This window comes from Ammospiza caudacuta, chromosome 6 (genome assembly GCF_027887145.1).
Source record: "Ammospiza caudacuta isolate bAmmCau1 chromosome 6, bAmmCau1.pri, whole genome shotgun sequence".
Taxonomy (NCBI): domain Eukaryota; kingdom Metazoa; phylum Chordata; class Aves; order Passeriformes; family Passerellidae; genus Ammospiza; species Ammospiza caudacuta.
This window is the reverse complement of record NC_080598.1, coordinates 11,554,706-11,581,755: the sequence shown is the minus strand read 5'-3', so window position 1 is coordinate 11,581,755 and position 27,050 is coordinate 11,554,706. Positions and strand designations below refer to the sequence as shown.

The following is a 27,050-nucleotide window of genomic DNA, read 5'->3' as shown; positions in this document are numbered from 1 at the left end:
GGACAGACAAATCATGTGATGGTCTTTATGTCTTTCTGCTCGCACTCACTGGCCTGTACCTCTTATGCCCTTAAATTCTGTGTATTGCCCTGCTGTATTTTGGGTTCACATGTTTTAGCAGTGGCAGACAAATAGAGAAACCACAGAAATGTTTATGCTTTTTATTGACTTAAGGTGCTTTGGAGAGCAGCATTAATCTACAGTTCACTGAAGCAGCAAAAAATGAAATACTCCCTGCAGAGTTTTCCTTTGTAAATAGAGCCTTCCATTAAGCTGCTGTGAACTGGCTTGCTTTCAGGTTTCTGAATGCACTGGTTTTGTCTTCATTAGTAATTATAGCTGAGGGTAATAACACTAGAATTATCCTTCATCAGAAGCAACAATAAGGCTTGATGATGTGGGGGTGTGGTGTGATGTGCTGTGGGAGTGCTTGTCCTTGACCTCCAGCCCCAGGCCTGGCTCTCCGCTGCCCAGCCAACCTATGGGCACCTAAAATGGGAAATGACAGTGGCAGCCTTTGGTCCCTGCTCTGGAGTCACTGCTGGGACAGTGACCGGCAGTGAAGAGGGAATGACTTAAACTGAAGCGTTAGACACGGTGTAAAAAATGCTCTTTTATCCCTTGCTGTTGTTTGACTTGTTTACTAGGGCTGATCTGGCTGAGACATCAGTATAGAAAATGTGTACTTGGATACCTCAGTACACTCACCTGGTTTGAGTGATCAAGTCACTTCACCCTTCCATGTTTCACTTTTGCTTTACTGGCTCTTTTTAAATGTGACCTGGCAGTGGAATTGCTTGTTTGGTTCATTCTTTCTTTCTTTCATTCATTCTTATTTTATTTTTCTTCTAACTGAATTTTTATTTTGCATTAAAATGCAGAGAAATTGTCTTGGAGGATTACTCACAGGAAAAAAAGGAAAATAATAATACATTTTTCTGGCCTCCTAAATCTCTTAAGTTATATGATGTCCAAGCACTGCAGAGTTTATTGTTGGTCTTTTCAGTTTTTTCCACTGTAAATGTTTTCCTCCATTTGTCCACAGAATAATAATTTTCATATCCTGGAGCAGCTTTGAGTTTGTGGGACAAAACCACAATATTCGTTTGCTCTTGTAGGTGGAAAAGCCCAGAAGGAAAATGTTCTGCTGTTCTTAGTGTGAGACCCCTGATTACAAATGTTTTTAGTCTGGAATAAACATGACTTTCATTTTAGCCTAAGCTATATCACAGGTTAAAACTGCTTCTAAACTCAGAGTATGTGTAATGGGCAGATTTGAGTGGTGTTGGTTTAAAAGGATGTTGTGTGAGCCACAAACCACAGAGCAGCATCTCTGTCTGTCTGGATCCCTATAGGATTTTGTTTTTTTGTTGGTTCCACTATTTGAGAATACTGACTTCTATGAAAGCCTCACCTGTGCAGATTCTTGATTTACAGGATGATGTTAGTTTAGCATTTACATTAATTCCCTGAAATGTCTTTTCACTGGGAGGAGGAAGCTTCAAAGCCAGACCTAGCTCTTAGTACAGTTTACAGCAGTGCTGGTTATCACAGGACTGGGTAATTGTGCTGATTTTTTCTGGATCCTTGGGGAGCCTGGGTGTGCCTGGGAAGGAAGGTCATCTTCTTTACTACTCTTTTTTCCTTCTCCTGCCCTTCCTCTTCTCTAGTAAATTGGTAGCCAGATTTATTTCCTTTACTCTCTGCCTACCCACATAACTGACAGAAAGAAATAAAAGAGGGATAAACCATAAAACTTCCTTGTTAAATGCATGTTATTTCCAAGAAGAAAAAAAAAATGCAGCTGATTAATTTTGAAGACTTGAACTGTAACTTATTTTTTTCTTTTTCTCCTTTGTATTGGCAGGATAAAAAACTTTAACATGCCTCGTAGCCCTACATCAAGTGAAGATGAAATGGCACAAAGCTACTCTGACTATTCTGTTGAGTCTGAATCAGACAGCTCCAAAGAAGAAACTATTTATGACACAATTAGAGCAACTGCAGAAAAGCCAAGCAGCAGAATGGAAGACAGTCAGAGCAATACTTTAGTGATTCGAATTATCATACCTGACTTGCAGCAAACGGTAAGGCAGAGTGCACTGCAATCAAACAAAGTGAAATTAATGATTAGCTTTGCTGGCTTCAACCTGCAACTACATCTGTTCCCTATTTTTACTTTCTTTTTTTGATTTTGACATATTACAGAAAAAATTCATGTTTTGTTTTAATGCCTATGCTTTGTACCCCAGTGGGTTATCTGACTGATTGCCTCAAGTAAAGGCACCATCCCTTCCAAGAGAATTTAGTGTGTTGACCTGATGAAAGCCATGTTCATAAAGCAAAATATCTCTCTGATCTGCATTCAGAGATTTTGGGTAAAAGAAAGAGACTTAGGAATCCATAGCTTTATAAAAAAATCACATGTTAACTCTATGAAAGCCTCATATATATATATATATATATATATATATATATATATATATATATATATATATATATATATATATATATATGGCTTCTCTAGTTTCTTTTCTCCTGAAATAGTTTGTGATTGACTCTAGACTGGGGTCCTGCAAGAGGTCATCAACTTCTCTTTACTATATTTGTTGTCTTTCTCTGTCAACCTGCCTCACAAAAGACATCCCTTTTAGAGAGCCTGTGGCTTTTAGAGTGTAAAGATGAGGAAAAAAAGCACAAATAAACCTTTCTTTCCTCCTTTGCTGCTGTGCCTTTACTACAGGGTGTCATTTCTGAACCTTCCAGCCAGAGAAACCAACACTAGTGCTGTGATAGGAATAACAGTGTCATGCTGGAAAAGGTCTTGGGAGAGATTGATTCAATCCAGAACCACAATTTGTCTGAGTTTGCTATTAATTATCTGAATTATCCTGGGTCTCCTTGAATGCTGCTGTCAGGATTTTCAGTGGTGGCACTAGCCTTTTGAAATTTCCAAGATTATCATCCATTCCATGGATGTGAGCCACGTACATCACTCTGTGCTGACATGTAAGAGCTACACCATGCCCTGCTGCTGTTCAAGATCTAGCTCATGAAACCTTTCCTTTCTTCTTAATTAAGTTCATTTTTAGGGTGATAGAGATGGGCTGGATGCAGCCTGACAGGGAAAAGCTGTTTTGACAGTGTGCCCTCAGGTGTGGTTCTGGAGCTCGTTTTTGATCATCTTACCAGCTTGCTCTATCTGTGACCCTGTCAATGAACAGATCCATGAAAATGGAATAGAAACTCCAGCTTTTCTGTTATGTTTACTCTGCTGTTAAAACCACAGGGATAGTAGCTTCCTGAAGTCCTCTCATTTAATTACTCTGGTTTTAAATCAGTAATAAGTTATTTATTGACATTATCAAGACAGATTTAAAAATTAATTTTATCATTTGTGCATTTTTATTGCTTTACTTTTTGTATTTCTTTTTCTTTTTCAATAAACTCTTCATGAAAAGTAACTGAATTAAGTGATTCTAAAGCAGCTGATGTATTTCTTATTTAATTTATCAGCCCACAAACTCCTTGTGCAGGAAAGTGAAACCTGGATTCAGGTTAGCAAACAGAAATATTGGTGGATTAAATGTAGTGAAGAGTTTGAGCTGTTGTACAGCCACAAGCCAGAGCAAGCATAGGCCCCATTTCCTGTATAATTATACTTAATTTAACACATGAGGTGTTTAAAATTAGTCTGTTTAATCAAAGAAGCATGAAATAACATAATTTAGTTTTCTGCTTTTTTTTTGTTTTTTTAGGGAGCATGATCAAGACTATATTTATTCTAAGGAAGATAAGTTTAGGGGTTTAGATAAAATTCAGCCCACTGGGAAGCTTTAAAGCCAAGCTCCCAGGAAATGAAGTTTGCTCGTGTGCAGTGGCTGTGGTACAAACTGCCTTTATTCCACTGCAGGTATGAGATGAGCACCAAGCACCACGAGTAGGCTGTGCTGCCATGGAAAGCTTTATAAATTACCACACGTTGTAGGAAGTCTGTCTTGTTGCTCTTTTATTCTCATTTGAAACTTAGAAGACAATGTGAACCTTGACAAGTTCATACAGAGCCCTTAAGAACAATTGCTTTTCAGTTCTTGTGTCACTTATTTTTTTTGTCTCCTTCTCACTTTGGGTGATAACCCAATTTACTGAAACACGACTTGGTAGAAATGGGAATTTCTCATTGCCTCTGTGCTTGACCTGTATTCAATAAGTGTCATCCTTCTCACAGGAGGGTGGAGAATATTTAAATGAATAACTAAAAGATTTTCTGAGCTCAGTAAAATTCCTGAGGGAATGGAGAGCATGGAAAGCCCTCCAGTCTCAAGTAGCATGGGTAAAACAGCTGTGTTATCTGGCATATAATATTTGGTCTGAATCCAGGCCCAGTCATCTTGTATCCATTTCCTTTTCCAGCCTATGTAGGAACTAATCCCAAGTGATGCTGCCTCTAAGTGAAATCAGTCTGGTTCTTCAGGAGCTGTTGTCAAGGAAATCTCCTTTACCTTGATATTCTGACAGCAATGGTGTTTTGTGCTTAGAATTGCTCTTTGCCACAGACACTGAGAACACTTCTGTCAGCCAGTGGTTTTAAGGAATGTTTTAATCAATTTATTATCAACACAAGGTGCTTGTTCTACTCTTGTTTTACCCTGTACTTGTGCTCCCCCTGGGTTATGTTTAAAGTCAAAATGCTCAAATCCATACATTTTATTAAATTCTGAGCCTGAGATGGGTTTGAGTTGGCTGAAGACTTCTCTGAGATACTTTCTGCCCATCTGTTTCGCTGCTCCACTGCAATAATGAGCATTTACTGATTCCTCCCTCCCCTGGGTTTGGTGTTTTTCAAATGATATTAGGCTTTCTATGCAAAATATTGTTTGGTAAGTTGCAGTTTGGTATAGCAACAGCTTAGGTTGGAGCCCCTTCTTGGTGTTCTGTTTCTGTGTTTCTTTTTATACTTTTGTATCCTTTCTTTAAGTTATTTGTTGGGTTTTAGGATTAAGAATATTTTCCTACACTGTTTTTGCTTCTCAGATAAAACACTTTGTTTACTTTGTGCACTTTTTACCTTTAAAAAAAGTAGGAACCCAGTTGTGACAACTGCAGCTTGAGTCCCATTTTTCCTTGGGATGCCTCCAATTTCACTTGTTTCCAGACTGTGCTGCCTCATAGATACTCCAGATTTTCTTTTGCAACTTTTCTCAAGTATTCTTCTGTATCCCACTTTGTGCCTGATAGTTCCTTGCTGCTTTCTGTTTGCTCTTCCTCGTTTTATCTTCAGTTTGATAAGAGAATTTTTGTGCTGCTGGTATCTGTTCACATGCCCTTGATGTGGGCAGGTGATCTGCTGACAGCCTGGCCGGACTGGTTTTTCTGACCTGTCCTCTCATGAATTCTGTGTTTCCTGAGTGCAGCCTGATGAAGGAGAGCAGTGTTGCAGCAGAGAATCAAGCTGAACACAGCACAAACCAAAATGTGGGACTTGCTCCCTTTTCTTTCAATGCCTCAAAACTCTCATTTGTGTTTCCCATTTTTTGGCTGTCTCATCTTTAATATCAACATCTCCCATTGAAAGGAATAATTAATATTTTGATATCCTGCAGTACAGGCAGCAGTACAAACCATTTTGTCATGTCCCTCAGTTCACAGCAGTTTGTGTGATTGACAGCTGAGCAGAAAGATGTGTTTGCTGATTGATTTTAAGCAGATAAATATTATCCCTCAGACATTCTGTATGATAAGCATTATTCCTGCTGAATTAATCTCTTCCCTTCAGCTGGGGGAGTTGTGTTTTCCCTGGCTTCCCATCCTGCCCTTCACTCAGTGACTTGCTCTCACCAGTGTGCAGGAATGCAAGATTATAACTGACCGTGTCTGCTGTGATCCAAGGAGCTTTCACATCCCAAACACAGGCCTTGCATCTCAGCAGCCAGTGCTGACATGCTGTCTTGCTGCTACACTTACTTTTGAGGGGCCTGCTGTGGTTTTGACAGTGACTTTGAGCCACTCAGGGCTTTTTTTTTTTTTTTTTGGCTCTTCTTTGTGGTTTTTTACAGTGAATGTATCTGTCACTGCAAAACATCTTTGTTTCATGTGTTTCTGTAGTTCCTTGTCACTGAAAGAGCTCTATTCTTTAATATTTTTTCTTGCCATTGAAGATTAGGAAAAGTTGTCCTTTTTTTTTTGCCTCTGCTGGTGCCTCCTTTCCTTGTGGCCACCACGCCACGTGTGCCTGATGAATTGTTCCTTATTTCATAACTGGAACAGCCTGTGTGTGAGTCCTGCTGTGACTGAGCTGATGTTTCCTCGGGATACAGAGTGTGGCAGTAAGTAATGACTTGTCTGCAGGATAGAGGGGGTGGCTGTGGTGCTCCCTGCCTGGAGAGCTGCCAGGAGGACACAGAGGCAACACAGTGCAGTTGTTCCAGGGGCAGGCTGATGGAAAATGCACCTTATGCAGCATCTGAGTGGTTCTTTTTATCCTCATGGTCAGCACCTGCCTCTGAGAGAGTGGTAACAGCTCCACTTCTATCCTGCCTGGCTTCATGGAAAGCATAAATAATCACTTTTCTCACTAGTTTCACTTTTCCCAGCCTGAAACATTTTGGTAGCAAAAAAATTCTCCAGTTATCAATTTACTTTTTATATAACTGATCTTATTTCATTCTAAATTGCTAATGGAATCAGTTTTTTTTACAATAAGCCCGCTTTTGTTTCTTATGAATCACTGGAAGAGCTAGAGCTCTCACTGAATTAGTTTGTGAAATATTTGCCTGACATCAAAAACAGAGAGAACACAAGTATAGCCTGAACAAAATTGAATATGTTGGATTCTCCAGGTGCATTAAAAATCAGTAGACTTAATTAAACTGTGATCAGAAGTAACTGCTTTGTATTTTTAAAATCAAAACAGTGTCATACAAGTCCAAAATTAGTTTGTTTCATGTAAGAAAGAATTTCCTTGGAGAAAAAAATACATGTAATTTCAACATTATCTTCTCATTTGAATAACACTCACTGAAATCTTTCAGATGTGTGGGTAATGTTAAAAGTTAGGCTCATTGCACATCTAGTAACTGACAGTTTTGCTGAGAATTGCTGATGTTTGAGTCTGAATCTTGTATTGAAGTTTGAATCCATGTAGGAGTCGTGGAGTGAGTGAGGTTCAGAAGGAACACAGGGATTTCAAACAGATTTGCCTTGTTGCTAAGCCAATGCTGTACCTACTGGGATGTTTGGGGAGGAAAATACTTATTACAATCTACTTTGTATCCCTCTCTCCTTCCCTTCAGCATATAAAGCCACAAAACTTTTCACAAAACATCTTGAAAAATAAAGTCAGGGAAATGAAAGCTGCTTCCTAGCCAGCCTTGTGACAAAGTCTAACATTTCATTTTATGTTGAAGGCTGTAAAGGATTAAAGCAGAAACAGCACTGTGTGCTCAGGATGCACATCAGAGGCACCAAATTGCTTTCTGGGCATTGCCATCTGCTGGTACCTTGGAACCAGTGACTGCAGTGCAGGCAAAATCCCTGAACTCCTCAATCCCTGAATTCCAGCTTGGTAAGAAGCAGGGAACTGCAGGAGTTTGTTAAGGTTTTCAAGTCATTTGCTCCATGTTATATCATTCCTCCCATAAACTTACCCTCAGATAAATGTAGCTAAAAGGGAAGTAGAATTCTTGCCTGAATACCAGTTTTTGGTGATATCCTTGTGGATCTAACTGATACTGGAACAGCCAAGAATCAAGTGGATAGTTAAACACCTTGTAACATCCCTTTTGAACAGGTTTTCCATGAGGGTGCTCTCTCTCTGAGGAAGGATGTGTGTGTTCCCTGAGCTTTGTGGAAGGACTTGTAATGTCCTGTGTTTTCACAGTACTTGTGCATTAGGTATTATCAATACACAGCTGAAATAGAATTCTTGTTCAGCAATGTTTTGTCATGGAGTCTGTGTATTTATTATGCATATTCCTATTAGTCATGATATTTGTAAATTTTAGAATCTAAGACACTTTTGAGATTTTTTTCACTAATTGGGTTCCTTAACATAATTTCTCTTTGCAGAAATGCATTCGGTTTAACCCGGAAGCTTCAGTGTGGGTTGCAAAGCAGCGGATTTTGTGCACTTTGAACCAGAGTTTGAAAGATGTCCTGAATTATGGACTGTTCCAGCCTGCAAGCAATGGGAGAGATGGGAAGTTTTTGGATGAGGAAAGACTTCTGAGGGAATACCCACAGCCAGTCAATAAAGGAGTTCCTTCACTCGAGGTATTTTTAGATCTGGCATCTGAAGCATTTCTATTCTGATACAAACTGTGCAGAAATCTGTATTTGAGGTGTGTACATGCACCTGAATTACATCTGAGAAGTGCTTATCAGCAAGTCTGAGCTTGAACCCTTGCTCCCAGAAGTGCTGGCATTCCCTGCTCATGGAGCTGGTCCATCCCCAAAAAGTTGCAGAGTCAGCACTTCTGGGACAGTGGATTTTGGAGTTTTCCTTTGCTGAGGACACAGGACATGTGTCTTATTTAGTGATTTAATACAGAAATGTAAGTCTCTAGGTGAAGCTGTTGGATCTGTGATGAGGTTTGCAATAGCAGTGCAGTAGTTGCTGGATAACCAGCCTTTGCCTTCTCCCAGAGAGAAGTTTCTGTCTCAGTGCAGCCTTTTTTAACCCCCACCTGGTTCCCTCTGTGCCATCCTTCAGAGTGCACAGGTTGCCTCTGTTTCCTCCTGGGACAGCAGTAAGGGAGGAGAGGGTGTGTGCTGGGATTTCCCCCTCTCTGTTGCTCCTGCAGAGGCTCTGCAGTTGGGGATACGCTGGGCAGAATTTTCATGGTGCTGAACAAACTTGGAGCAGAGCCAGATCATGCAACACAGCAGCAAACTGGGGCATGAAACTGGCGTTTAATTAATTTTGATATTGCCTGTATGGTGGCAGATCAACCATTAATAATGTGTGGTTAATAGACTTACTCCACTATAACACAAATCCATGAGAAAAAAATCAAGGTCCTGAGAAGGCTTCAGGTCTTCCCTTTTCCAGGAGTTTATTTCATAGTTTCAGTCATTGATGATCACATTACAGCTGTAAGGAAATTAAACAGACACTTTGTGTGTTGTTGTTTTTCATGAGTGTTGACTGCAGCAATTGAGGTGTTAAAAGTGATTTTGTGGAATGCTGGTGTTAAAGCCTCATTCAGTGCAGTCCCTTGTCCAACAGACAGGCTGCATTCCTGGAATTCTGCATGGGACAATGAGAGAGTGGTAAATTATAGCTATGGAAACCCCCATGACATTTGCTACAGGTCTTGCCACTGCACCCAAGCTGCTCAGGATAAAATGGGACTGACTTTCAGCCAAAAAGAGACAATCCTCAGAATTTCATTCACAAACCAGTCCTGTTCAACATCAGAACTATTCCCATGTGCAAGTTCCCCTTACATTACACTAAGGGATTTTCAGGTGTACTTTTTTTGGTTTTATATTTCAGAAATGCTAAGCTGCAATTTTGAAATCGATATTTTTTTATTTAACATGCCTTACCAGCTTTCTGCCTGAGACTATAAATGAAAGTGCACAGGAATCCTTGGGGAAAAGTGCTTTTCAGTGTAATTCTTCCTTACTTCTGTAGATTCTAGAGGCTGATCTCATTTCTCACACACCTCCACTGATCTCTTGTATTCGTACAAGATATGAATTTTGCTTAAATGATGTAAAACTATATGAAATACTGTACCTATTTCTAAAACTTTGCCTGAATCTACCATCACAGTGGGTGGTACTTCCTGGTAAGATCAGAAATTGATATTATGAATTTTAAGTCTAAGTTTTAAAATTTCTTCTTCTCTTCTTCCCTCAGTTTCGCTACAAGAAAAGAGTGTACAGACAGTTCAACCTTGATGAAAAGCAGCTGGCCAAGCTTCACACCAAGGTATCCCAATGTCCTGCAGGAGTTGCAATTACCCACAGTGGGTGTTGACATCAGTTGAAAAAATGTTTCATTTTTAGTAAAAATTTTATTTTTGAAATCAGAGGATGATTAATTTTTTGCTCTTTGTTTCAGGCCAATTTGAAAAAGTTTATGGATCATGTCCACCATCTCTCTGTGGAAAAAATGACCAAGATGTTGGACCGAGGACTGGACCCAAACTATCATGACTTAGAAAGTGGAGGTCAGAACAACTAAACTAAGCAGCATACAGGAGTACCTTGAGTTAGTTAAACTTAAATTGATTAACAGGGTGAATCTCACACATTCCTTCACAACTCTGAGCCTGTGCAATCTGTATGGCTTTGCTGTCCAAAGGAGATAATTGATAATTTTATAACAGTATTTTAAACTTTATTTTATAAAGTAACTTAAATTTATTTTATAATTTTGCTCACCTTTTTCCAAGTAGATCCTCTTCTCTTTCTTAGAAACACCCCTAACTTTGGCAGCTCAGCTTGACAACACAGTAGAAGTGATAAAAGCCCTGAAAAATGGAGGAGCACATTTAGACTTCAGAGCCAAAGATGGAATGACAGCCCTGCACAAAGCAGCCAGAGCCAAGAACCAAGTAGCCCTCAAGGTAAACACTTTCAGGAGCAAATTATGTGTTATCTAGTTAAAAAAAAAAAGGCATAAGTGAGACTGTTTTCAGTTAATTACTGTGTTGTCCTCCATGGATCCTTTAGGATGTGCTTGTTCTAGTGCTTTCTTGTAGCTTTCAAATCTTAGCCTTCAATAAGGAGCCTTTTAATTTCTGATCTATCTTTTCCTGGTAGGAAGAAAAGTGGTGAAATTTAAGCTTATTCATTGATACACTGAGATCTGTCTGAGGAAATAGGAATAGCATTTATTGTTTCTTAATTCTTTGAAAGCAGCTTCCGGTGGCATGGATTACACATTATGCTTTAACACAATGTCTTCTGTTTTCTTCTGTATTTTAACAGCTATTCTTAATTCACTCTGATGGTCTAGATGAAGTCTTAGATTTATGGGTTTTGCTTATTTCCTTTTGACAGATATTTAAATTGCATGACATTTTTGGTAAAGCACCTTGGAACTGAAGGTGAACGTGTTGCAAAGGTGATGCAACATTTACAGAGCTGACATATCTGAACCTAGTGAGAGGATGGAAACTGGACATTGCCACTCCTTCCTGTGCCATCCCCATAGATTCCTTTAGATCTTAATTCACCCAAGGTCATTTCTTGCTTAACTTAGTCTGTGCTGTGGCCCACACTTAGCAGCTGATAAATATTTGAGCAAAAATGTTATGTCAATGATCAACCTTATACATACTTTTTCAGGTAAAGACCCTTTTTGTGGAAGTCCCTCCCAAATCTATTTTTCACAGTCTGTGATTGCTTTCAGACCCTTTTAGAGCTGGGAGCATCTCCCAACTACAAGGACAGCTGTGGCCTGACCCCGCTGTACCACACAGCCGTGGTGGGAGGGGACCCTTTCTGCTGTGAGCTCTTGCTCCATGAACATGCTACAGTCAGCTGCAAGGATGAAAATGGATGGCAGGAAATTCATCAGGTAGGAAAGATTTGCTTTTTGTTTGGAGTTGGACTTGCATGAGGAAGTTGTTCATGGTTGTTCTAGGGTTAAGCGCTATTTTGAAGTCCCTGCACATTCAAGTATGAAATTTCTTCTTTTTTCTATCTGCTTTTTCTACTTGTTTTTATTTATTCACTTTGCATCCTGCTATGGTGACTAAGAAGTATAAAACTATTCTAGTGGTGCTCTGTAACTTTGAAATCCTCTGGTTACTGTGGATTTTGATGCAGAAATTGCACTCATCATATTTATGCCATGAACTCTTGGAAGTTTAGATTCTTGTATGTGGCACTTCAGTAGGAACATGTAGCTCTTTCTTTTGGTTAGATGCCAGTGTCAGTGTCCTTGGTAATGCTCCTTCTGTGTTTGTCAGGCTGTTTTCCCTTTGTCTCTGCTGAACTTCACAGGAAGGTTTGGGTTGAGGATCCTGCTGCTGGGGTCCATCAGCCTCTCCCTGTCCTCTCCAGAAATGCCTGAATGCTATCCAGCAGTTGTGTAAAAATGCTTTATTGATTTCCCTTTGCACAGGGATAAACTCAGTAATATACAGAGTTCAAAGATTCTAACAGTCCCAATGTCATTGCTGCTACTTTGTCATGTCTCTGTATGGATGAGTTTGGAGAACTACAAAAATTGGAACTGCTGCAATATGAGATAAAGATACAAGTAATCAACCTTACAGGTCTGCCTGGGTCATCTTGACTCAATTTATTTTCTGTGCACTAAATTCTTTAGTACACAGATTTTTTCTTTTCTTGGAAAGAAATGGGAGGTAGCTTTGGCACCCATTTGGGCAGGAATTGGAGCTTTTTCACTAAGTGGGTCTAGGTCAAGGTTGTTTGGATCCATCTCTAGAGTAGGGGAAAAGAAAGGAATTAATTTTTTACCATATTTTCTGAGGATATGGAGGAAATGGATTGTCTAGATCAAAGTATTGCCCTATCTGGACTCCATAAAAATACAGAGAAAATGTCCCTCTTTTTAAACACTAGCCTCATACACATAGGGTTATTATTTCTCATAATGAAATAGAGCTTTCCAAACTCCCTGTGTTGGTTGTAATCCTAAATAAATCAATGTTTACATCCGGGTTAGAAGTAATCTGTTTTGACTAATCAATAATTCAAACATTCCTCAATGAAATGAGAAGGATGGGGAGTTAATTTGTGCCCTGAGCAGTCCACTTAACTTTTCTCTTCCAAATTGTAGATCCAGGCCAGGTGTGTCAGTCTGTACCTCCCACTGAATTCAGGAGTGACTGAGTGGATTTCTATACCTGTGTGTCTTACCTTAAGTTCTGATTATTCGATGTAGGAATGATGCTGATCTAAGATACCACAAAGTTCAAAACATTAAAAATTGGGAGATGCTTGGTCAGTGGGCCATAGAGGAGAAGGATGTCAAGTAAAAGAGGCCATGGACTAGAATCACTGTGATTTTTCTAAAGCTTATTTGCTAATCAGGAAAGCTTCTAATTTCTATGAATCTTCTTCATAGAGGCTTATTTCCAAAAATCCAGGGTTGAAACTTTTATTTGTGTGACAGATAAAGTAACTCTTGAAGATTTCCCCCTGTTTTGGAGCAGTGTCTTGTGTATGTTGTGTGTCTGTTTGACATCACAGAACCAAGAAGATTTACTTGGATTTTGGCCAGATTTTCTTTCTAAGGCCTCTAAGCAGTTTGAGGAAAAAGCTCTGGCAATTTGGTCATCTTCAGTGCCATCTGGTGGGCAGCGTTCCGGAGTGTAGCAGGACAACAACTTGTCACATTTGAGTCCTGAATATTAGTGGATAAAAAGTTCCAAAGGCAGTATTTTCCTGATCCCTTGGGCTGCCATTCCCAAAATATTTAGATGGTTAAGCTCAAGCACAGGATTGCTGTACCTGAAGCACCCACATTGGAATTGGGGCAGGAATGCACATCTAGGTATCTGTGCTCCCATCAGAGAACCAGGTGTGATTCTAAAAATTAGACCCTCAGTAAAAACAGCACCTTCTCTGCTGAAAATCTTGCCTAGCCTTTGGTGTAATAACCAGAATATTGATTTATCCCTGCCCAGGCTTGCAGGTACGGCCACGTCCAACACCTGGAGCACCTCCTGTTCTACGGCGCTGACATGTGCGCGCAGAACGCCTCGGGGAACACGGCCCTGCACATCTGTGCCCTCTACAACCAGGTGAGAGCCCCTGCAGGGACAGAAATGTCCCCAGCAGCAGCTGGGAGCTCACAGAATCACAGGATGGGTTGCCTTGGAAGGGAACTTGAAGATCATCCAGTTGCAATGCCCTTCCACTACACCTCATCGCTCCAAACACCATCCAACCTAGCTTTGAACATTCCAGGGATGAGCCATCCACAACTTCCCCAGGACTTCACCTCCCTCTCAGGGGGGAATTCTCTCCCAATATCTGAACTAAACCTGCTCTCTTTCAGTTTGAAGCCTTTCCCCTTCATCCTATCACTACATTATTTTATGTGCAATGAAGTGCTTCAGGTATTAAAAAATGATCTTGCAATCTGGAAAGAACATAGTTGAAATTATTTTAGTGCTGTTTCATTCACTGATTACAAATAAGGCTGCTCATTGTAGGTAGAAAGAGTAGGGATATTAAACAATAAAACATTATGCTTTACCAGCTTTTTTGGGTTTGATTAATATCTAGGTATTTGTTTCCTGTACAGAATTTATTGCTGTAAGTCTATAATTTAACTTAGAATTAAATAAGAAAGAGTTACAAAATACTGTGGAATTGTCTCTATACAGAAGGTACTGGATTCTTTGTCTACAACTTGTGTAGTCATTTACAAGTACCAGAATCTTTTGATTTGGTAGCATTTTATACTCTCTTTGCAGAGATAGAATGGGGAGGGGATGAGTTTTAGAACTAAGTTAAAATTCAGCACATGGAATATTTCATTGAATTTGGAAAGCATGAGATGTGACTGTAAACAGTGTAACATCTGTTAAAGGATCTGCTTCTTAATTAAATTACCATCTTATTTTTTTTTCTAAAGTCTTGTCAAGACAGATTCCTCAATTAGGTCTAAAATGCCCTCAGCTTAAAAAAAAAAATTTGGAGATAATTGGACATTTTTCAAGACCATACACTTTTAGCAAAGTTTATGCAGTATGAGGTGGGAATTAGAGAAATCCTGTAGAATTACAGCATTTTCCATGAACAGATGTGTTTTCCTGACCTCAGTAGAAGTTATTCTGCAGGAGACTTGGACTCTAATTGAAACTGCATCTACAAATTTTCAAATATTACACAGTCACTAAGCTTGGCTTGGTGAATAGAACTTCAACATATTCTGCCTGCACTGTTGTCCTTCTGTTTTCCTTCATCAGGTATGTGCAAATACAGAGTTTCCCTTGGAGTGCTGTGAACCTTAACCTGTGCTGATTTTGCCAGTGCATTTTTTTTTTAATGGAAAGTTGTTACTGGTTCATGTGGAAGGAACGGTGCTGCCTTTTCCAGCTGGAGAGGATGGGAAGGACGGCAGTACCCCTGTTACCTCCAGATTCCTGTAGATGGAGTCGTTACCCGTTTGATCTTCCCTTCCCGTTTCCCTGGGGAATTTTCTTTGCTTACTTTCTGAAGTTGGTAAATTTGTTTTCCTGGATGTCACCGAAGTCCTGATCTGAATAAACTCTTGGTTTTGGAAGTTATTCCATGGCCATGCAGTAAGTCTGTTTTTTTCTGGGATGAAATGTGCCCTCTTTCACTGGGAGGACTGGATCTGAGATGAAGGCTGTTGTAGTATTAAAATTAAATACAATCTGACAGATGGGGAGGAAACAAAAAGGAGCAAATGTGAAGTTAATATTGCTTCTGTTTGTTTCAAAAGTTAAAATTCAGCAAGAATAAAAAAGAATAAGAATATTCAAAAGAATAAAAATAAATAAACAAACAAATGCAATACTTAACCCATTTTTTTTTAATGTTGAACAGCTCTTTGACAACTTTTGGCAAAAGCTTTCGAGTCACAATCATTTAATTAATAAATCCCTTTGCATGTTTTTGTTACACTGCAGGCAGCTGAGTTAAATTTGTAGAGAGTTTTTGAATGTATAATTCTTTTGATGTTGTAATGTTGGGTGATTTATTCTGATAAACAAATGAATAATCACCCAATAAATACAGTATATTGTTCAATATAATTATTATATCTTCAAGTTCTTGATTAAAATTGGGCATTGATCAATTGTTTAGAGATAGTCTCATTTGCTTGCACAGCAATTTGCACTTTGGTTGCATTTTCTCTATCTCAGTTAATTGTATATCATTAAAAATTATAATCTAAGAGATAATTGTTAATTTACCATCTTGATCCATTCTGTTGTTTTTCAGTTGAGGAAAAGGTAGGATAACCTCCTTTCCAGATACATTTAGGGCAGCCCTGTGATGGGGAGACTTAATGGGACCAAGAATCCATCGTGAGAAATTAGAAAGCACAATGACAGTAATGATTTTCAATCATAATTTCTGCAAATTAACCTGTGACTCAGAGTCTAGTAAATAAGCTTCATTTCTGTCACTAAAATACCTAAATTATGTACTTTCTCTTCTATGACTGCAAATTTGCTGTTCAAAGTGAAGGGTAGCACATCCAAATACCTCATTAGGTAGAACTCCATAGCATAGCGTATCAAGACAACACAGAAAGCACAAGAAAATTAAGAACAATGTTTGCAATGAGGGAATATAAAACTCTTTTGAAATGTGAATTGATTTGAAATGTGAATAAGATAAACATTAAAGATGACAAGTAAGAAACAGTGTCCATACAGGAATCATCAAAAATTCTGAGAATCCACTCAGAACCTCCAAGAATTTCTACCAGATTGTGGGCAGTCATATTTAACAGCTATGGAGAGCAATGATTTAACCAATGCATTGTATTGGCCAAATTAAATTGTTTTTAAGTCATTTCCTTCGCAGATTTTCTCAGTTTGGAGGATCTGAAGCCAAATTTTGCTCCTAGTGCTGTAACTCCTAGCATTTTTTAGGGGAAAAGAGAGGCAATAAGGCTGGTCAGTGTAGAGTGTATGGGCAGATCAAAGAATTTCATGTGTACTGTGAAAAAAATAATCATACATTTAATATTGAGGACAGGTTGAAAAAAGTCCCCAACAAAATAAGTGGTAAAACTGCTTTGTTTAACTTTTAGCAGGAGGGAAGGATATAATTCATCCCAGTTCTGTGAACAATACTGTTTTTGCAACAATGTAGGCAAAAACCCCATATGGGAGTCAAATTTGTGAAAAATTTGATTTGTCAAATATGGAACTTTGTCAGTACAGTTGCTTAGAAATTTAATAAGGTATTTACTAGTTGTATTCCTGCATGTTTCTTTACACTTGCCTAGTGTTTCTAATATACTGCAAAACACCTGAAGCCCTGTCATTTTTAAAATGCTGTTTTAACAATTTAAGTTCTCAGATAATTTATTTGGTTTATTTTTATCATGAAAATATAGACCAACCACCTCATAACCTCTTAGCATCCACAGTCTTCTTAGTGTCAAAGGATCTTTATGAACAAGTTTTCTTTTCCATCATTTTCAGGAGAGCTGTGCAAGGGTGCTGCTGTTCCGGGGAGCCAACAAGGAGATCAAGAATTACAACAGCCAGTCTCCATTTCAGGTAAAAAAGGAAATACCTCTTCCCCCTGAAATATTGGGAAGAAAACATCAAATGAACTTGGGTTTGGGGGAGGAGTCACACCGTACAAGGCTAAACACAGGTGTGGAAGTGAGTGAAGACTTTGGTTTTTATCTAATTCACTAAGTGGAGATATCCTGGAATAATTAGGAATGAGAGGAACACACCCTTAGGTGACACTGTTAATGAGTTTGAGAATTCTGTGAGCTGTTGGTGGCAGAAGATGAAATCCTTGGTTTCCTGCAGTCAGATGTGCCTTGCTCTTTACTGATCTCCGGTATCATGTAAGAAAGATCCAAGATTTGTTTAAGAGTGGTCCAAGGATTGTCTGAGCACTTTGGGTTGCTTGCCTCCTCTTGATTTAGCCAAAAAGAAACTCATCCTTCCTTGGATGTGAGGCCAAAGAGATGGGCTAAGTTTCAGGCATGGGATTGACCTAGTGCACTGTCAGCGTTAGAGGCTGAAGCTGCCATCTGTTATCTCCAAAAGAAAATGGAAGTCTTGCTTTTGATTAGTCAAAATTTTGTCTCCATTTTCTGATATGAAAGCACTTCCAGTAAGCCTAGTTAAAAATCCAAATGGAGGAGAATTGTTTGTCCAAAGGGTTGTGAGGTATGGCTGACAACCTCAGGCCCTTATTTCTGAAGCAGGCTTAATTAGCTTGGATGTCAGAGAAACATTCCTAATGCAAAGTGATGTGAGAAATCAGGATGGAAGCTGTAATATTAAAAGAAAAAAACACAGGAAAAAAAAAAAAAAACAAACAACAAACAAAAGCCAGAAGAATTTTTTTCAAGTTACAAAAATCAGTGCTTCTGGAAGAATGATGACACAGTGACATTAACAGGAACTGTGCTGTGGTGAAACAGAATGGGGCTGTTTCTCCAAACCAAGGGGTTTTTCAACTAAAAGAAATCCTGATTTGTCTTTCCTTGGTGTGTCTTCCCCATTGCCTTTTGATTCACTTTGGATAATGCTGGCAGAGGATTCAAGGGACAATGCTTTGACAAGTGAAACAGTTGGAATTTTTGCTGGATCCATGTGAGTCTCTGAGTTAACTCCTCCAAGTTTGTGTAGTTACAGGGCTTTCAAAAAAACCTCAGCCAAATATTTCTCTATCAGTTTAATTCCCTCCATGTTTTGAAGGTTTTCTGGGCCTAAGTTGTGCATCTCATAAGCTTAAGAGTTCTGTTTATAAGTCCCAGCCAGATTATTGTTTACTTTTGGGACCACTTTCCTCAAACTGGGGAAATGGTGCATTAATGATTTAATCTTAGACACCATTTTCAGACTGCTAATAATTTTCCATCTAAATACATGCTAAGCACAAATTCACAAAGTACTGGCTAATACTTTTCTCTGCACCTCAGAATTATGAAGTGATCAGTGGAGCAACAGAAAACCCTAATTATTGGAGGGATGTGTTCCAGAGTAATCTCTTGGATTATTGTGTTACTTTATGTTTTTGAAGTTAACTTTCCTTTTTGGTTTAGGATTTTATAGGAGAGAGTAAATGTCACACAGAAGAGTTTTCATTTGTCTTCCTCTTTGTGCTGACAGCTCCAACATTCTTGCTCTTAGAAGAGAAAAAGGTATAGGGAATATAGAAAAAGTTCTGTTTTATCCCAGTGGAGTGAGTGGAGGAAACCCCAATGCCAGCCCTGCAATAAAGCAGCCTTAGAGAATTAATTCTTTGCCATCTGTCTGTTGCTGACCCAGTTGATCAAACACCACAAGTGGAGCTGTTATAAAATTATGCAGAATCCCCTTGAGTTAATAGGATTTTGCATACTAAAAATGTTTGCTCCTGTAATCAGCAGGCAGGAACATTGAGGCATCTCATATGTACATAATGAGAGTGGTTGTAGCTGCAGCATCTATTCCTTTGAGTCACTTCCATTATGTCCCTTTCTCAGAAACATTAAAAGGATGATTCTTTGGAGTTGCTGCTCAGAAAATTGATGATATGAAAGCTGGACTATTCTGTAGAAACAGCAGGATCCAGACATTTGTAGATAAATTTGTGTCCTGTTTTCAAGGCCTGCCAAGGCTTTGTTTCTTTTGATGAAAATTAGTGGCAGAGTTTGTATCAGGCATCAGTGTCCAATGAATGCGGTGCAATTTTGCAACCAAAAGAATAAATGTGCACGTGCTCATTTCTCACCAAATCACAGGGCTTGTTAAAACAAGCATAGATACACTAGATGACAGGAAGTAAAAATAATCTGAGCTGAATTCTGTGCCGCTTAATTCAGGGATCCCACACCCCCCCTACCTGGGATCTGGGTGTCCTTTTTGCCTTTTCAGTGTCCAGCAGAGTTAGCATTGGAATGGCATTACCAGGTGTTGAGGACACACAAAAAGCTTGGCTGTATTTCCCTGTTAAGCACCTAACCTTGTGTTAGCTGCCTTTGCAGGGATGTGTTTCATCCTGACCCATTCCTGGGTTGCATAGAGTCAGCAATTGGTGTTGGGTACAGCTGATGTCACCCATTGCTGAAAGTCTGCAGAACATGGAGTCAGCAGAAATTTTCCTGTCTTTCATATTTAGCAATTTGAGGTGAGATGAAACTTGTGCCACATCGTTATATTATATTGCCAGTTCTGTTTATTAATCACTTACTCAGCCCATCTTGGCAGGGCCATCTAAGTAACTTACATGCTATTTTATTAGTTTTATTTTATTAGTAAAACCTCCAGAAACAGCCTTTCAGAAAAGCCATGGTATCCCATTGCTGTCCACAGTTACTTGGTTTTCCACACATTTCTTGTGCTTCTACGTTAATGTAAAATAATTCATTGCCTATCTAGCAAATATTAATCCAATAGCTCAGCAATCTGAGTTTAGCAGTATTTACAAGCTGTTGAAATGAAGTAAGTTAAAATGACCCTACACCTTGTTTATCAGGTCTTTCTCTTTTAGTGATCAGCAGCTCCATATGAATAATTCAAATGGGCAATAAAATACTATTTTAGCTAATAGTGCTAATAATTAGTCAGTGTTTTTACAACAAATGTGTTTCCATGTACAGAGCAGCTATTCTGAGGTGGCATTTAGTGCCACCTTTTAAGGGCAGAGTTGTACCTGAGAATGGTTTGTGTCTCAGGTGTCCCTAATAATTGGCCTTTGCTGTCCCAGACCAGCCTGAATAATCCATGTGCCCTACATCCCATGGATTGCAGGAGGAACAGCAATCTTCCAGCTCCACTGCAGGTAGAATTGCTCCTTTCAGTGTGTTGGCCCTGCCTCTATTTTCAATTGCTCACTTTTTTTTTTTTTTTTTTGCCAGGTTTGAATCATTTGAACTGAATTTTTTCATGCCTGCTCTCTCTGTTATTTGGAAAAACAAAATGATTCAGTTCTTTTGGAGCCTGGGCGAGGGAAAACATGTGTTGTTTTCCTCACACTGAAAAGCTCTGCTGACCCACCCCTCCTTGAGCTCTCTCCCCTGTTGTGTTATGTTGTGGTGTTAAGTTTTATTTTCTTTTATTGCCCTGTGTGCATGTTAACAACCTGGCAGTGGGAACTGGTTTCCAGACTGACTCAGACACAGGGGCTCCAAAAACAGGAGTAGGAACTAAACCCATGGATTTGGAAGCTGAGCTGGCTGCGGGGAACACAGACACAACTGGGCATTTCCAGCGCCTCACTAGAATGGCTTCCCAAAGCCCAGTTTAGATTTAGATTATTGGCATTTTAAATTTCCCTCTCTTGGGTGAAAATTACAGATGAAGGACAAAAAGTTCTTCTCAGGTTTTTTTCTTTTGGAAAGGGTGTGACTAGCTAATTTTAAACCCCAAATCTTCATCAGGTGCCTCAGAAAGGCATCATCACAAATATAAAATAATGCTTCCTGTCATGATGTTCAAGTATGGAACCATTGTGTTCATGGAGCACTTGAATTATACAAAGACTTTGCTTTTTCCACATATTTATTTCCATCTTAATTCCTTTTGTGAAGCACCTGTGTGAACAATGAATCACTGAATAGTGGGTATAGTTGGCAAAAAATACAGCTATGAGCTCATGATGCATTCTGCCTTTAGCCAGACTTCAAGCTTTTTCCAGCTTTTTTCCTGATTTCAGTCAAATAATGGAACTTACTCATACTTAGAAAAAGATATAAATCTATACAAGTGACCACCCCAGAACAAACGATGGATTTTTTCCTTTAAAAATCAAAAATGTATGTGAGTCTTTATATATGTTGGTGCACTCAGCACAATTTCTTAAAAACACATAATTAAAATAAAAATAATAATTAAAAGGAAGGGGAATAACTGAAAGGGTGGAAATTGATATTAGGGGAAGTAGTGGCAAATGAAATATTCCTGAGACTATTAGGAGATACAGGAGCATAAAAATACATATGGATACAAAATAGAGTAAAATTGATTCCTCCTGACTCAGGGATGGTTTTCTTAGTGCTGGCTGGTCCCTTCTGACTTTAGTTTTAACCCTGTCATTTTTCAGAAAAGCAGCCAAATGGAAGTAAAGCATAAAAGAATGAAATTGCATGATTACCTTTTATTGAGAAAAGCAAAATATTGCCATGCTTGGAGACGCTAAAAATACTTAACTGCAGGATGTGTCTTCATTTTTTTAACCAAAAGCAAACTCTGGAGGAGTCTCCATGTGACCATCTGTTGTGTTGTGTTCCATGTAAATGATCCAAGACCCCTCTTTTCCCCTTTTCCCCATTCTCTCTGTGCTTAGTCAGGCCTGTCCAGCTGACATGCCTCATGTGTTGCCACAGGCAGTCCAATTTCTTTGGGAAAAGTGCACTCTCTGAGGTAGCTAGAAGCCAATCTGTTATCCCACCAGAAAAAAGTTCAGAAGTTACAAAAGGGGACAAATAAAGTAAAATGTAAGGTTCACCACCAGCTCTTGCCTTAAAGTAAGAAAGGCTTGAGTGTGATTCAGACACAGTTAGTTGTCGTGGGTGAAGGTACAAGAGGCAGTGGGGATTTGTATAATCCTAATTTAAATCACGTTGTTTTGAGATGTTAAGACCATTCAGTTTGTCTGGGAGATAAAATAATCTGTGAGTGGGACTCGTGGGCACTTGAGGCCTGCAGGAATGGATTCATGCTTGGAGTTACGATGGTTGAGTGCTGTGTGGCATCATCTCCTGCTTTTGTATTTCAAAACAGGCTACCCAGCATTATCTTCTGGCTACATCCAAGTTCTTGCTCCTTATAGAAATGTAGAATCTGTGCCTGAAGGACAGACTTAGCATCTTCTTCCACTGCCATTTGGAGGGAGCATTCCTGGCATGCAGTTGGCAATCTCATCTCCATCAGAGTATGTTATTGGCATGGACTATTGCTAGACTGCTGTTTCCAAAGGTTTTATTGTAGTTAACCCACAGAGTTTGGAATGGAGCCACCAAATGTATTAGGTAAAATAATCACAGTGTCTTGTTCACCGATGCATTTTATCCTAAGAGCTTTCCAAAAGGATTTCCAGCCATTTGGTTTAGCAGTTGAAGCAACACTATATTATTAAGTGTTTGCAGAGCTGAATCCCTGAAAGTTTCTGCTGTGAAATAGTGGGAAGTGTCTGTCTGCTGTGAGTAGGAAGACTTTTTTTCTGAAAGTGTTCTGGGAAGAAGCTGCTAACATGGTGGGTTTTGGCTTTTCCATGAGGTAAGGCTGCCTGGCAAGGTGGAAGACTTCACTCGACAGCAGCACAGACCTATAAACCCTTGAGCTGAATTCTCCTGAGACCAATGTTTCCTGTAGCACCAAGGAAAACAAAAACTAGCAAATAACACACGTTCTCAGCCTTTTTCTAGGAGAGTTCAGCTGGAGAAGATTGCATTTCATGGCTTTTTGATTTAGCATATTATTGGAGGGGACGAAGAAAATTAAGTCAATTTTGTTGCTGGCTGTGTCTTATCTGATTCATCTGATGCTGCAACCTGGCTTTATCTGCTTTCAGTAAATGCTCCTTTGGAACCGCTGCTTGCCCATGTAGCAGTAATAAGGATTATGTAATAACTGGCTTTTGATGGCTCTTTCCAGCTTGAGCTAGATTTTCCTGAGGAATGAGTCTGTAATTGTAAATGTGTGTGTGTATCACACTTGGCTTTTTCTGCTTTGTTTTAATTATTAAAACACGAGTGCAGGAAAATGCATCTTGCTTGAGGATAACTTGCTGGGTGGCATTTCAGCAGAGAAGCAGGAAGAAGATGGAAGGCTTTTTCCTCTACTTTTAGAATAAATAGAAACATAATATTTCTCAATAGAGGCCGTGACCATGGAGGAGGCTCAATACAGCCTGAACAAAGTAGGAGAACTTAAAAATCTGAGTTACTTCTTCTTGCAAGAAATAGGGGGAAATAAAAGAATGTCGTGAAGCAGTGAAGTTGTGCCTGGGATTGGATTTGCCTGCGTGTTCCTTTTTAGGCTTCCTGACATGTTTCCTTGTAACTCTGCTCGACTTGCTGGTGTATTCAGTTCAACACTTCCTGTCAAGCTGGTTCTTGCATAACAACGACTCCTTTTGTCCTAGGAGTTAAGTTTGCATTTCAAAGCCTAGGGAGGATATGATTTAGAAGTGATTTGCTCCCATGTTGTGAGGAAAGGACTTACATTTTTTTATCTTGGTGTCCATGCAGGCTTAGTTTTAATCTGGAGGTATTCAGTCATGGCTAATTCATGAAGAGTGGTTAGATTTTAAGAATGCAGTTGTGTGTATTCGTGAAAGGACAATGGAGAATAAAACACAGGTTCTGCCTTTTAAATCTTAGTAAGGAAGACTGGAGAATGAACAAAGATGCCTGCAGGCATTTTAGGCGCTGTCCAGTCCTGTGAAGACAACGCTGCAGGACCTAAAAGAGCCAGAAAAGAGGTCATTCAGAGTGATTGCCTTCCTCATATTCTGACTGGAATTTGCTCAGCCCTGGCACAGCTTCATGGCTACTGAGTGTATTCCAGAAGACCCATGGGGGCTGTCAAATCTCTTGCAAGCAAACCCAGCATTTTAGCAAGGAAAATGTGCCAGTGCTATTATGCTTGCAGCATACTTTTTTTTGATAGAGTCCAGCTGTATTTGGCTGCACGTTGTTGTGTGTTTGCTTGTTTTTAAAATATTAATTGCTGAAAAGTATTTAGGGTAAAATCTCTATTCCTTTGAAGTGGATGAAATCCCACTGATTTCGCTGGGGTGAAAGTGTGTTCCTCACACCTGAGACAGTTCCAAAGCCATACTATCAACTCTTCCTATGTAATATATTCTACTGAATATGATTATTTTTAATTAACATTTCCTGTTCCTATTTAATTAACATTTTTAGTGCAGCGCTATTCTTTTAAGTTGTACAGAGCTGCACAGCACATTGCCACGAATAACTTGGGTTACGCAGTCTTTGCTGTTAAGAGTTAACTTGCTGCAGCTGAAAAGAAGATGCTGTATTTTCTGAGGGCAAGCTTGCTAAGAGTTTTGGGAGGCAAAAGCAGTGCTTGAGAGGCTGTGGTTGTAAATTTTCTTCCTGAGTGTGGGATATTGTTGCATTTCCTACAGCAGAAGTCCCTTTGTCTTCACCCAGCTGGGACACTGACCTTGTCCTACCTATCGTGGGATGCTTCCCATGAGCCTGAGGCTTCCAAGGGTGTGAAGAACGCTTGGATCTCGGAGCTTGAAAACCTGGTCTTTGATTACTATTAAAAACAGCCTGAGTAGCAGTGTGAGGGGGTCCTCACCAGGGAAGCCTGGGATTGCTCAGAGGGTTACGTAAGCGGTGCTGGCGTTTGGAAAAGCGCGAATACTTTGCCCTCGATATTGAGGCGAAGCGCTCGTGGCGAGCCTTTGTTTAAACAGTGCTGAAATGATCCAGGGAATGCTGAGGAGCCTCACAGAAATATTGGCCCTCTCCCCACAATTTATATTTTCAGATGCTAAAACTAGTTGTTGAGCAAATGTAAGGTGCCTATTTTAGGATGCTGCATGTCAATATCTGACTACAGATGGCTCCGTGAATCATAGTTGGAAGAAGGGAAATGTTAGACACTAAGATATTGTTGCTAAGAGATTTTAGTACACAGTATGCTAACATGTGCTGGCAAATTTGGGAACAGTAGCAGCAGAATGCTCTTGGAGGAAAAAAAAAATCAGTGGTGAAGAAACTGTCTTCAAAGGACTATTTAAAGGATAGTAACATTATTGTGCTTTGTTGTATCGAGACCTGACGAAGATGAAATTGTCTTTCAAGCAGATAATAGACAGAAAACATCCAAAAGGTAAAGCTAATCCTGCTCTCCAATGAAATAGAAAGTGGATATTGGAAACAAAAAGAAAAAAAATTACTTTGGGGTTTGAATGAATCCAGTGCCAAGATTAAAGGTGGTGGTTGCTGATATTTTGCCATCTACTGGACATCAGATCTATTAATATACACAGTTAATTCCTTTCAAAATGCATAATATTGAGCTTGTATTACATTATATAATTAAAAAAATGTTGAGTTCTCTTCTGTCCAGGAAAGAAGCATGCAGAAAAATGCTGAATATGATTTTTTTCACTTGTATTTCTTCATAACATTACTATAAAGTAATGTAGGAAAATTGTCAGCATTTTATTGTCCTGGTAGAGAATGTGGGTTATTTCTGCAATTAATATAAACCTTTACTGGCTATTATTTAAAGAAAATAAATTCAATTTTACTGCTCTTCTTTATTCTATCGTACCTTACATCAGTGAGTTTTGCCTGATTTTGAAAATGTTACACCTGAAAGGGAACTTCAAATGGATAAAATTAACTTTATTTTATAAAAGAAAACCTTTCAGTTCTGATCTGTTTTCAACAAAAGCATTATTGTTTTATTAAATGTACAAAATACTGCACAACAATGAACTTCCTAAAGTAGTGATTTGCTTCTGACAAATTTCTAAATAGATGTATTACATCTCAGCTTCAGAATTATTTTTTAATATAGTTTTGAAGTGTAGATGTGTGTCTCCATAAGGCAAGAATATGTATCTCCTTGAGGTCATGTTTTATGTCATTCATATTCTATGTATTCAGCAGCACTGTTAGATAAAGACAGGGAATTAATGATATTAATAGAATATTAATCAAGTGTTTGGTTTTATTTTTTAATGAGACGAGCCAAGAAGCTTCTGCTACTTTTATTTTGCTGTGTCGTAGCCTCAAAGTCAAAAATCAACTGCAGTCCATGGAACTACAAAATGTGGGGTGAAACTTTGCCCTTTGATTTTTGTGAAGTGAAATAAGGAATTCATGATTGTCCAGCAGTTCTGTGTTAGGTTATAATGGTTGTGGCAATTGTGTAGGATTTTCCAGCTGGTTCAGAGAAAGACCCATTTGGAATTCTTAACATTCTGATGGCAAACACCTGAGGTGTGCATTGTGGTTTGAGCTCAGAACAGTGTTTTCCACATTTTCACGTTTTGCTCAGACGTTACAAGAGAATGCCTTTCCTAAGGACTCTTGAGTTCCAGGTACTTGTGGTGCTCTTTGAATCAATAAACATCTCTTCAAGTGCAGGCTCCTGGAATTGCATAAGGAACCAACAGTAGGTGATCGATACATTTCCATCCCACACCTATGGGAAAGAAATTCGGAACACAGATTGCTTCCTGCTTTTCCAAACTGAACTCCATCTGTCCCGCTGAGAGAGTTATAAAATCCACACGCTACATGAGAGCAGCTAATGCAGATCCATTTAGGACGGGATTTGTTTGAGTCTGCTGGGTGTGCTGGGTTCTTTTGTGTCACCATTTATCAGGGATGGAGCCTCCCGCTGCCGTGTCCTACACGGGCACGCATGGGAACAGGGTCTTGGCACTTAACAACCTAAATTTAA

At 39.2% G+C, this 27,050-nt stretch overlaps 1 protein-coding gene across 1 annotated transcript in view; it reads left to right on the top strand.

Annotated features, from left to right (window-relative positions):
• The window catches only part of SHANK2 (SH3 and multiple ankyrin repeat domains 2), a 255,841-nt gene that overhangs the window by 10,182 nt on the left and 218,609 nt on the right, over nucleotides 1–27,050 (top strand). The window contains exons 2-9 of the mRNA XM_058806933.1: nucleotides 1,868–2,087; nucleotides 8,068–8,271; nucleotides 9,866–9,937; nucleotides 10,070–10,178; nucleotides 10,426–10,577; nucleotides 11,366–11,533; nucleotides 13,614–13,730; nucleotides 17,124–17,201. Of these exons, the coding sequence (XP_058662916.1) occupies nucleotides 1,884–2,087; nucleotides 8,068–8,271; nucleotides 9,866–9,937; nucleotides 10,070–10,178; nucleotides 10,426–10,577; nucleotides 11,366–11,533; nucleotides 13,614–13,730; nucleotides 17,124–17,201 (1,104 nt within the window). The 5' untranslated portion in view covers nucleotides 1,868–1,883. The remainder of the gene's footprint in view (nucleotides 1–1,867; nucleotides 2,088–8,067; nucleotides 8,272–9,865; nucleotides 9,938–10,069; nucleotides 10,179–10,425; nucleotides 10,578–11,365; nucleotides 11,534–13,613; nucleotides 13,731–17,123; nucleotides 17,202–27,050) is intronic.